This window comes from Nasonia vitripennis, assembly GCF_009193385.2.
Source record: "Nasonia vitripennis strain AsymCx chromosome 1 unlocalized genomic scaffold, Nvit_psr_1.1 chr1_random0008, whole genome shotgun sequence".
Classification (NCBI taxonomy): domain Eukaryota; kingdom Metazoa; phylum Arthropoda; class Insecta; order Hymenoptera; family Pteromalidae; genus Nasonia; species Nasonia vitripennis.
The window spans coordinates 328,076-341,587 of record NW_022279595.1 but is presented as its reverse complement, the minus strand read 5'-3'; the positions used below and the strand labels follow the sequence as shown (position 1 = coordinate 341,587).

Sequence of the window (13,512 nt, the reverse complement as noted above, 5' to 3'; positions counted from 1 at the left end):
AAAGGTTTTTATTGCCCGCTAAAATAACTTTTTTGCCCGCCGGTCAAAAAAGAGTCACTTTAGTCCCTATTAATAGGCACGAAAAACGCGAAAATCGTTCGCGTGTTACATAAAAATCTTTATGTTTGAAACACTTTTTTGATGATTATCATTATTGTTCTACTTATGATCCTTGATAACAACCAAGAAAATTATGCAATTTCTAATTACTGATGTATTACACATAAATTGCATGTTCTAAATAATTGTAACATTATACGTTTGTAGTATGTATTCAAAATAAAATTTATTACACTAGATTATTCGCAGTGAATATTATCACTCAACATCTGTAAATACAATTATTGGTAGCGGATAATAGAATCTCGACAAATAATTTATTACACTAGAGTTAAAAATTTAAATTTATTTCAAACCTCAATGTTGTTTTATTAAAAAGTAAAAAATATACAATAAATGTGTAAATCTGCAAATAAATTTAAAAACTTTTAAAATAATTTAAGAATATAATTTCTCATTTAAGGATAAAATAAAATAATAACCTCAAGGGTAAAACAATCAAGAAAAAAGTTTTTTCTTCATAAATCTCGAAACACATCAACTTTAATTTGTTATTTTCTTGATGACAGTGCAATTTTAACTTGAAAAAATAGCGAAAAATTGCATATTTTTTGGGAGTAAACTTCAGGGGTGATTGTCACCCCTTAAATCGACGAGTTAGCACGTAAGAAAAAACACGTGTCTAATATTTTCTCGAGTACTACAACATATCACAAAATGATCAAAATCGGTGAGGTACACCTGAGGACCCTTCCTCGTAAGAATAAATTACTGCTTCACACTTACATCTCTGAACTGCAGTCTACATTTATTGTTTCTAACCTCAATTCTATACAATGGCTTGCACATACTCTGGTTATCCTAAGATAACTGCCAATTTCTTCTACTGCATGCATTGTACAGCTCCATTTCATAAGAGTTGTGCACCTAAAGCTAGTTGTTATGTTTAGTTTGGGCAAAGCGATATCCCAGCAAAGTCAGAAATATGTAAGCCGTGTCAAGATCGCATGTTAGAGCTGAGTGCAAGTATTACAAGAACTCAAAACGCACTACTCTTCAGAATACTGCATTAGTCTAGTCAGTAGATAATAATATGGAAACAATGGGTAATACAACCAACTCTATAAACTATCCAACACTTTTCTCGCAAATGTCTTATATGCTGGATGAGATACTGTCAGATATGCTAGACGAAAAGTTTCATAGTTTCAAAGCCCAACTAGGTAGTATGCAACGACATATTGATACAAATAAAGCTGGTATTGATAACTGCATATCTAATATCAGCCAGATCCATAAAGAAGTACAAAAGCTTGCTGAAAATGGCTCTAGTTGTAATCTTTTAACTGATCCATACACTCTTCTTAGGACAACTAACACTATGCGAATGAAGTTCGTAGCATAAAATCGAGGAATAACAACTTAATACTTTATGGATATGGATTGGAAAATATTGATATTGATCACTTATCGACTTTAACGTTCTTTCAACATAACGCTACACTTTTTCAGGAGTGTCTCAAATTCATTAGCAACATCGATATGTCTAAAGTTACTTTCAGAAGGATTGGCACATTTGCTCCTGGCAAGAAACGTCCTCTTTGTGTCTTCTTGTCGTCACGTCAAGATGTTTTTAAAGTTATAAATAGCCCAAGAAAAATGTCTCAGGAAATTACAGTATCCACTGACTGAAATTGCAACAAAATGTCTACAGGGAATTAAAGAGTGTTATGTTTAACCACAACTCTTCACATCCTAATGACCAGCTTCATCTCGAGTTCACTAGCAATGCAGTAACAGGGAAGATCTTAGCCTCACATAACCTATCGTTATATTACCAAAATGTGAGATCAATCATTGGCAAGATAGCACTTCTGAAATGCAAGATTGACCAACTCACATTATCACCCAGTATCATCGTATTATCAGAAACATGGCTTAACTCTAGTATTAATTCTTCAGAACTTGGTCTTAGTCACTACTACATCTACAGGACTGATAGAGATTCTACTGGATCATTATTGAGTAAAGGAGGTGGTGTCCTTGTGGCAGCAACAAAGAAAGTAAAATCGTTTAAGATTGGCATAAGTCAACACCACATTAAACAGGTATTTGTTGGGATTGAACTACAGCAAGTGAAACTAGTAATATGTGCAGTTTATCTGCAACCTAACGCATCTTCTGACACTTTCGCCTTTCACACGACTTCTCTTTGTAAAGTCAGTATGAAGTATCCAGACTACAAAATTATTGTTATTGGTGATTCAACATTCTAAACGTACAATCGTCAGCTGATCCTCTACAATACTCGAATACAGCCTACTTAGCTCCTAATCTGATAGATGGTGCTAGAAAACTAGTTGAATGCTACTTATATCTGAATCTCGAACAACACTATCCAAATCATCCAAAGAAGAACTATACTCTGGACCTCGCATTTGCTGAAGAGAGTCTATTGCAGCCAGAGGAAGTACTGGACCACTCTTACCCATCGATGAACATCACTGTGCTGTCTTATTTAAGACGAATTTCGTTTGCAGTAGTAATGTAAGCTACTCGTTTAGAAACTTTAATAAAGCTGATTATAATATTATAAATTCGAAATTATCTACTTTTAATTGGGAAAATCTATTAAACTTTAGCAATATTGAGAATAGTACCTAAGAATTTTGCAATATTCTTAATAATATAATAAATGAAAATGTTCCTATCAAGCAATTATGTGTTTCGACATATCCGATATGGTATAGTACTGAATTGATTAATTTAATTAAAAGTAGGCGTCTAGAATTGTTGGTCTTATATCTAGGCTCTGCAAGGACTTTAAAAATGTTTCTACAATCATTACTCTTTATAAGTCACTAATCATGCCGAACTCTCACTTATTGCTGTCAGATTTGGCGTTCTTATAAATAGTACCTAGTCAATTACATTGAATCTGTTCAACATAAATTCCTTAGTTATTGCCAGGAAAGTAAACTTCAACTTTCATTGGGGTTTGATCATGACTGTTTGCCTATTATGAAACATATGCAAGTCGATCCGATTGCCTCTACTTATGATTACAATAATACTACTTAGTTATAAATTAATGGATGGCTTTATAAACATGCACGATATCTCAGTACTTTTCTTACCTAGAGCTGTAATTTACAATCTGTGTAATCAACGTGATTCCCTACTGAAAAAAGGCAGATGATAATCAGCTGATTAATAGATGATAATCAGCTGATTATTAGATAATAATCAGCTGATAATCATGCCGAAACGTCAGCAGATTATCAGCTTTATGTTTTTATTAAAGCTGATAGTTACAGATATGCGTTTATATGAGATAAAATGTTTATGATAATCAGCTGATTATTTGGTAACGATCATCAAACAATTTTTAACGTTGAATATTTGTATTCCAAGTTGTTAAGAATTATTAAAATTCATAAAATTTACATAACAAGGGCCTATTTAGGAGTTACCATCCGGATGATAACACCAAAAGTCTGGCTGTGAGCTCCAAAATATTTATATGTCAATAATTTTATTTAAAAAAAAAATATTTTTTGTAAAATATAAATTTTTGAGCTCACAACTACAGTTTTGGTGTTATCATTCAGATGTTAACACCTACTTAGGCCCTCATTATACGAATTATATGAATTTTAATAATTCTGAACAACTTCCCTAGTGGAAATGGATTTTTTGCCAAAGTGTGCCAAAGCATTCAAATTTGGAAAAATAGACAAAACACTTTGGCACACTTTAGCATACTTTGGAACAGTTTAGCACACGTCCTCAAAAAGACCAAAGTAATTACACATTTCAAACGTGTTAATTCATTACATCATAAGTTACATGTCGTGCATTACTCAAATATTTACAGACCTTGTATTTTAATGCGTTCCAAACATGAATATTTTATCTGTACAATTCCGAAAGGTGTTATGGTAGAAATATGAATTAAGATAATGTTTATAAATAAATTTGTGTACAGCGTATCATCAAATCGTTTGATTGTATACTAGTATGTAAATACATATTTTATCAAGTATGTATGGAATATTGTAATAAAATGATAATACTCATTGAAAATTTTATATCTTCATTTCAAATTATTACATATTATATGAATAATAAGACAAACTACTTTCAAATATGCTGATCTGCAATATTCTGTGCCATAGTGTGCCACACTGGGCCACACTGTCCCACACTATGCCATACTGTGCCATACTGTGCCAAAATAGAAATACATATTATTTACTTCTGTAAAGCACGTGTATTACACTGTGCCAAAGCGTGTCAAAGTGTGCCATAGTGTGCTATACTGTTTCACTTATCCGAATTTGAATACTTTGGCACACATTGGCACATTTTGGCATATTATGGCACACGCAATCATTACCACTAGGGTTAGAATAAATATATTCACCATTACAAATTGTTTGATAATTGTCACCTGATAATCAGCCGATTATCATCAACATTTTATCTCATATAAACGCATATTTATAACTACCAGCTCTAATAAAAATATTAAGTTTATATCACCTGAAAATCAGCGGACATTTTGGCATGACTATCAGTACATTATCAATTGATTATCATCTAACAATCAGCTGACTGTCATATGTCTTTTTCCAGTAGGGTTACCATGAAGTAACGTTGAACAGAAACTCAATTTTTTTCTTAACTAAGCTAAAACTTCCTAGACTTTAGAACTCTATTCCTGGGGAGTATAAGGAATTCAGTTACACCATGTTTAAGTCCTGTTGCAAAGATTTATTACTTCCTAATAACTAAATAAGAACTAAATACTATGTAACCTAGTAAACTTCTCAAGTTAATCTAATTCAGATTCCAAATTTATATGTAAATTTATTAACTCTGCTGTGATCGCTACAGTGTTCACCAATGTAAATTTCGCAAAACATGTAAGGGCATTCTGCCCGCGTGTACAAATAAATAAGTAAAATAAATTCTTAATTCTGCCGTGACTACATATAATTTATTTTTTATTATATTTATGTTATATTGATTAAATTATATATTAATTGTTTATCACTCTACAAATATCGTATGAACATAATTATAAACTAGTATAAATATTGAATGGTCTAATTTGGTGCTTCAGTTTCAGCAACAGTTCTTGTTAAATTAATGATAGAAAATTTTCTTCTTTTGTAAAAAATAAATAGCACAATTTATTCTTTTGTAAATTAATTGCGACAGGTGGCGCAACGCACAGACTTTCTTTTGCACGGCTGAATTTATATTTTCTTTCTTTAGTTATAAATAATTTGTATAATAGAGTTAAAATTGCTGAATATCTCTAGTAATTGTTGCCGGACATTTGGTGATAATAATTTTAGCTTTCCGACCATTGTGCTCGTTTTCATCAATAGCGTTTTATAACCGTAAATAAGGCCTGTGCCTATTCGAAATGCCCGAAAGTAGCAGGGAAAGTTTCAGGCTGCTCTTTATGCGGAGTGCAATATCATCACAACTGTGCAAAGTGCTTTTTGCAGTTTGGTGACGACCCTCAGAACCCGTCGGACGCAATAATGTGCAGAGATTGTCAGTCTAACCTAATGCAAATCAGTCTCAATACCTCCAAGAGCAACCACACACAAACTTTGATTGCAGAGCACTCCATGGACACTACCGGTACCGAGAACAACAATACGTCTCTGGATTTGATCACTCAATTGTCGGCTTTGCTTGATACCAAGCTCAACACTAAATTCGCGACTCTTAGACAGGACATCCAGAATGATCTGGCTACTGAATTAGCAGCCACAAAAGGAGACATCGGTCAAATTGAGTCCTGTAGGACTGAAATTCAGTCTCTGAAAAACCATATTGCAAGTATATAAAAAAGTGACAGTGGTGAATTACTGTCTTATCCTCATAGTCTGTTGTGTGCTGCTAATAAGCTGTCGTATGAAATCAGAAATATCGAAGCAAGAAATAACAATCTCATGTTTTATGGTTTAGTTGACTCTGACACCTCCGACCCAGATCTTCTTCAACATTACCAAGCTCAGTTATCGCATGCTCTTCATAAATTTAACATGGGTAATATAAATATCGCAACGGTGAGAAGAATTGGGAAGTTTGAACCAAAGAAGAACAGGCAATTATGTATCACATTATAATTTCGGGAGGAAGTATTCAAGATTATTAATAAATGCAGCTTTACTTTCTCAAGTTATCAAAGTGTCAACAGATAAGTCTAAGCTTTAACAAAGGACGTCTAGGGAGTTAAGGGATATAATGACTGAGCACAATCACAGATACCCTCAAGATCCCCTCCATGTAAAATACATTGGTAGTGTTCCAAATCTGATCAATTCAAAAAATGAACTCAGAAATCCAAAAAACTCCACAGAAAAATATCAGCTTCCAAACCGTGGGTAGAATCTAACAAAGTATCAATTTATTACCAAAATACCAGATCTGTGATAGGCAAGATGTCACATCATAAATCTACAGTATACCAGCTTACTGACTCTCCAAGCATAATAGTATTTTCTGAGACATGGCTCAGATCTGACATAGAGCAGATGATGATGATCGGCTGAACTTAGATTAAATAACTACAACGTTTGTAGATGTGATAGAGATAATATTGGCGCTACTAAAAGCAGAGGAAATGGTGTTCTGGTGGCTGTGATAAAAAATTTAAATTCTTTCCTGATCAGCACTGAATCTACGAACGTTGAACAAGTATTTGTTGGAATCTCTCATGCAAATCTAAAGCTAGTAATAGAAGCTGTTTACATTCAGCCAAACTCAGCTGTTAAAGTATTTACAAGTTATTCTAGCAGTGTAAATGAGGTAAATGCCACATTTCCTAATCATCAGCTTATTTTGATAGGTGATTATAATCTCCCTAATGTGCAATGGTATTGTGAGCCCCTGTAGCACTGCAGCTTGGCATACCTTCCACCTAACCAAGTCAACGGTGCGAGGAGCTTAGTCCAGTACTTCTCCTTCCTAAATCTGGCTCAGCATTTTTCAATCCCAGGGTCAAAGGACTATACACTAGATCTACTGTTTGCTGAAAATGGAACTGTGCAGGTGGCTGAAAGCTGTGATCAACTTCTTCCTACGGATCAGCACCATGAAGCGTGTCTTTTCTATACCAGTTTTAAAGCTTCAGTGAATAGTGATTCTCAATTAAAAATTTTTTTTAAGCTGATTATAATTCTATTAAATGTAAGCTTGCTACTGTTGATTGGGATAGTCTGTTGGAGAATCTTGATGCCGATAAAAGTGCGGAAAAATTTTGTGATTTAATAAATTCTCTCATTGCTGAGCATGTTCCGCTCAAGAGATGTTTTGCGGCCACATACCCACATTGGTATACTTCCGAGCTTATTAAACTAATAAAGTCATAAAGAAGGCACACTGGGGTTTCAAACAGACCATTCTAGAATCTGATTACATTTATTTCAAGAAGCTAAGGGCCATGTGCATTCGATTGTCAAAAATTAATTATAAAGAATATACTGAGTCGGTTGAAAACAGCATTAAGTCTAATCCTCGGTTTCTTTGGTCATATATAAAGCGAGTGAGGAGGGACAATGACCTCCCACATAATACTAGATATAACAATGCTTTCGCAAATGCTGATCGTGATATCGCTAACCAATTTGCCGAATTCTTTGGTTCAATCTATTCGTCGTTGCCTACATCGTACATTCTGCAAGGCAAACTCTTTGAACAATATCGTTACCATTAAAGATGAACTTGTGGCAGTGACGAATGGATTGAAAGACAGCACAACTCTCGGACCGGACGGCATTCCTGCCTATTTTGTAAAGCGTTGCATTTCTGAATTAACAGTTCCACTGTTGAAACTGTTTAATGACTCACTGACCGCTGGTATGTTTCCTAGTGTCTGGAAAAAATCTTTCGTTAACCCGATTTTCAAGAACGGCTGTAAGAATAATATAAAAAACTATAGAACAATATCTATCATCAGCTGCATTCCTAAGCTTCTAGATGCCTTGGTCGCGTCTAAACTAAGCAGTTTTCTAGTCGACACTGTTATTAAAAAACAGACTTTGTAAAAAAGGAATCGACGTTGTAGAATCTGCTAGCTTTTACAAACTTTATGACTCAAGCATTTTCTGATTTAAACCAGGTGGATTCGATTTACCTTGATTTCTCTAAAGCGTTTGATAGTGTGAATCATGACCTTCTCATTCGAAAAGTAAATTGCTTTGGTATCGATGGTGCTCTGTTACGATGGCTAAAATTTTATCTATCAAACAGAACCCAAGTTGTTAAAGTAAAAAATTAACAATCGTTTGAAATCAATGTACTCTCCGGTGTGCCACAGGGCTCGCATCTCGGTCCTCTACTATTTTCGATATTTGTTAACGATGTATTATCATGCTTGAAATTTGCGACCCAACTGAAAAAAGGAGATGACAATCAACTGATTATTGGCTGATAATCAGCTGATAATCTGCTGATAATCGAGTCAAAACGTCAGCTGATAATCAGGTGATATCAGCTAAATATTTTTTTTTAAACTGATAGTTACAAATACGCGTTTATATAAGATAAAATGCTAATGATAATCAGCTGATTATCAGGTGATAATCATCAAAAATTTTTAACCTTTAGTATATTTTTTCGAAATTGTTATAAATTAATAAAATTTATAAAATTCACATAATGAGGGCCAATACAGTTTTACCATCCAGATGATAATACGTCTGGCGAGAAAAATCACGTGATTTATCACAGGATCTATCACGTGATAGATCACTTTAATTCTCACGTAATGAATCCCGTGATTTATCACCTGAATATTTGGCGTGATTTCTCACGTGATAAATCACATTCAAAATCACTTCAGAAATCACTTATCAAATAAAGTATTTGTTTTAATTAAAATAAATTAAATTATTTTATTTTTACTGAACAATTATGAAAATTACATTGGTTGCTAAATCAAATAAATTCACCACAAAAAAAATTAAAAAAAAACTTTGTCCTAATCCAGAATTGAACCCTGGTCCTCAACTTCAAAATCCTTTATCTTGCTGCCTGAGCTATTTTTCCTGTTGTAAGCCTTGAAATTCTATACTTACCTTTACCTAAAAATATGTTAGATTTATAACTTTGTGCAGTTCATACGTATACTTTAAGATAAAAATTGAAAAGATCTAAAATATTTGTGTTAAGTTAAGATTGATATTTACAATCTAAATTTGTACTACTAAATAATATATAATATTTGTTATAGAAGAATCACTACAATTTATAAGGATTAAAACACAAAAAAAATGTATATTTACTTGATAAATTAATTTTTTTTATCATGTAATAAAATTGTTTTCCTTATTTTATCAAATAACAGCAGATAGTCTATACACGTAAATGATATATTACTAAGATTCATATATGATCTGCAAGTTTTCATTATTAGGACAAGTAAAATGGCTCAGTGAGTAAGATAATGGATTGTGAAGTTGAGGACCAGGGTTCAAGTCTCGGTTAGGGCAAAGTTTTTGTTCACTATTTTGCAGTCGATTTATTTGGATTAGCATCAACTAATATATATTTTCCATCATTGTTGAGTAAAAACAAAATAATTTATTTCAATTTAAACAAATACTTCAATTTTATGAGTAATTTCTGACGTCATTTTTAACGTGAAAATTCAAGTGATTTATCATTTGATTGATCGTGTGATAAATCACGTGATTTGTGAAGAGAATGGCCTTATGTTAAATTTAAAGAAGTGTAGTGTAATCTCATTCATTAAATCTAGGCTATCTTGTGTCTTTGACTACGAGTTACACAACACTATTTTGAATTGAGAGTGAGTGAAATAAAGGACTTTGGAGTATTTCTGGATTCAAACTTGTGTTACGAAAACACATTGAATATGTAGTCAGCAAGGCGTCTAGAGTGGTTGGCTTGATATCGTGAGTCTGCCGAGATTTTAATCTAGCGTCCCTTCTACGATTATTTGATTAATTCTATTGAAGCTGTTTAACATTGGTTTCTTAGGATTGCAGCTAGAATTTTCAATATCGCATTTCATAGATTTGATCACGACTACACCAGAATCATGCAATCTGAAAATTAATCCTATTGACTGTTTGTTTAACTTTCATGATGCGCTACTTGCCTACAGGCTAATAAATAATTTGGTAAACATTTCAGGCATCTCAGACATTCTTGCGTCTAGAATGGTAAATTATAATCTGCGCAGTCCTGGTGTAGTGCATAAAACCACATGCTAAAACAACCGTATGTATTACTCTACGAAACACAGACTACCTCGTATTTGGAACAATATTCCTTAGAATGTAAGAGACCTAGGTACATTCCCTTTTACAAAAGAATAAACTGTACGTTTTCTTCTTTACAAAAGAATAAACTATACATTTTCTTCTTTACAAAAGAATAAACTGTACGTTTTCTTCTTTACAAAAGAATAAACTGTACGTTTTCTTCTTTACAAAAGAACAAACTGTACGTTTTCTTCTTTACAAAAGAATAAACTGTACGTTTTCTTCTTTACAAAAGAATAAACTGTACGTTTTCTTCTTTACAAAAGAATAAACTGTACCTTTTCTTCTTTACAAAAGAATAAACTGTACCTTTTCTTCTTTACAAAAGAATAAACTGTACCTTTTCTTCTTTACAAAAGAATAAACTGTACCTTTTATTCTTTTTGTACTCGTCAAAAGCATATAAGTAATGATTTATACTTCCCAAAGAAGTAATCGAAGCATTTATTCTTCCTCAACTGATCTAATATATGATAATAAGTTAATAATAATTTAAATCTAATATATAAAAATAAGTTAATATATACTCACATAAAAGCAGGTGGAAAAATTCTTCGAAGTGTTTCCTCCAATAAGCCATCTTTTTCATAATTATTACGCCCAACATTTCTTGCTCTAGATGAACGCTTTGTATTACTTGAACTCCAAGCCCATTGGGTTAAAAAGCAAAGAGAACTTCTTCGACGTTTCTTTACCTTCTGAACTTTATCTTTCATATTGTATTTCATACTTGTTTCATTGTTCTCATATAGCTGTTCCACAAGTTTAGAGTTCAATTTTCTTGATTCATGAATACTTAATTCAGTTTTATCATTACTAATGTTTCTACTACAATTTTCATTTAGATGAATCAAAATATTTTCATCTAAACCTTGACTATCAGAACAATTTATTTCAAAATCTTTTGAGTACAAAATTTCATTTGTATTTTTAACCATGCTAGGAATCTCTTTTTCTTCTGCCTTCATTGCAGATACATGTCTTGTGAGATCATCTTGTGAGCATAAATAATTGCTAAAATTAATTTCATCACAACTACTAGGTAAGCATGTGGCTTCTTTTGACATTTTTATTGTATCAATCTCCATAGTATTATATTTCTTAACATTATTTAAATCACTTTGTTGGAAATGTTCATGACTATCAAACCATATATGACACATAAAGTTCAATTTATTATCTACAATATAGTTATACATATCAGTCAGACTTTTTCCTAACTCTAACCAAGAAAGTTGTGGCAGAGGCCTGCTCAATTTCAAATCATTTGATGGATCATTTATAATCTCTATTTGAGACATTGTTATCCACTTTTGTTGAAGTACAACAGCTTCCTTTATAAACGAATCTGCTATTACTTTATCATATTGAATACTTAATAGATCTACTACCCACCTATTCTTGGAACTTATAATTGAGTCTCTAAGCTCTGGAACATTTTTCAAAATTTCTTTACAAAAAGCTAGACCTTTAATATAAGTGGGATCACGTTCTAGTGCCATAGATATATAATAAAGACAATTTTTGTGATCTGGAATAGCATACAGCACAGTTATAATATGATCTAGACACGGCCAATGATTATTATTTTGCTTTAGGCCTTGATTAAAAGCTAAGCAAGCAACTTCTAAATTAGCTATTTTAATAGCAATACAGCCTATTTTGTACCACAGCATAACATCAGAATCATCTAATTGAGCAGCTTCCCAATAATTATGAATAGCAGCATGATAGTTTTTGAAGTCAGCTTCAATATCAGCGATGTTTTTGTAACAAGAATATTTAAGTGACAACATTGGTCTTGAACGGCCATCTCGATAATGAGGTTTCCTTACTGCATTGAGAAGTTCAGTATCAATTAGTTCTTTTAAAACAATTAAAGCCTCCTCTCTATTATTTTCGATAAGTAACCTTAATGCTCTATTATATTCATTGAAGGCTACTTGTTCCTGTAGATACATTTTTATTAAACACACTGTAAACATGTTAAGAACAAATATCAATTTTAACGTCATTAAATTACTTACCTGCGCTTCTTTTGTGAGTGCATTATTATATTCTTCATTATTATCAATATTTACTACTTCATTCAAAGCTGTTATTCTTATCATTTTTATAATTTTTGTTAGAAGTTTGTTACATCATATCTAAAAATAAAAATAATTGCATCCCTGCAACATTTGCATTTAGTTATCCATAATCTTCGTCATTTCATCATCATCATCATCATCATATCGGCATCACTTATAATCATCATCATATATTCATTTTTTCATATATAAAAGGGAGATAGCAATTTATTATCGAATTGAAACTACGGAACCAATTTAGAACGTTATCAAAAAATGTCAGTGTATATACAGTAGAAATAGAAAGCAGCTTCAGAGAATTCAACAACAAAATCAACGCGCGCGGCACCCGCGCTAAGCATTTCTACTATATTATTTTAATTATAATAATTATAAATTATATTATTCAATCAGATTGTAACTTCGTGTTCATGGCTCCCAGATGCTAAAAACTATAAGGGCTAGAGTATACAAAAGAAAAAGCGGGACTATAGAAATATTATTGGATTTTTTATCTACTAACAGTGTAATAGTGCTAGCGACTCTCAATCAGTGCAGGTAGAGTCACAATTATTCTTACTACGATTCTTACCGACTCCCAATGGCTAACTTCAGGAGGCACCAAATTAAAAAAATTCGCGGTGTCCTCCGAAGTTAGCCATTGAGAGCCTGAGGTCGATGCAACTATATTCGAATTGTCGTTGATCGCGCCGTCCGAACAACGAATCCCAAATTTAAAACTAAATTACAAAACTCATATCCAAAATCTACTTTATCCAAAATTTACTTAGACTATACGTCAAAGGTTGTAAATATAATATTTAAATACTAATGAATCTCGAGCCCCCAAATTTATCTATCCTAGAAACAACGAGATGCAACTGAAAAAACTAAAATTATGCTCAATTAAAATCTCCTAAAACCACCTATACCAGGTAAAATATATTGTTAATATAAAACAATAATACTAAATCATTAACACAACCCAACTAACGTATGGGTATCCATGACCAACGAGTTCCAACGTAGACCCACGTATACATCAGCAGTAGTAAGTAAGCCGGTAT

General features: G+C 32.5%; 1 protein-coding gene across 2 annotated transcripts in view; it reads right to left on the bottom strand.

Annotated features, from left to right (window-relative positions):
- The window catches only part of LOC100680122, a 138,405-nt gene extending 125,392 nt beyond the window's left edge, over positions 1-13,013 (bottom strand). The window contains exons 1-2 of one of the 2 annotated variants that reach the window (XM_031932767.2): positions 12,404-13,013; positions 10,908-12,325 (exon numbers count right to left, since the gene is read on the bottom strand). In XM_031932767.2, the coding sequence (XP_031788627.1) occupies positions 10,908-12,325; positions 12,404-12,487 (1,502 nt within the window). In that variant the 5' untranslated portion in view covers positions 12,488-13,013. The remainder of the gene's footprint in view (positions 1-10,907; positions 12,326-12,403) is intronic. The other variant, XM_031932772.2, reaches the window with a different exon arrangement.
- Positions 13,014-13,512: the final 499 nt, after the last annotated feature.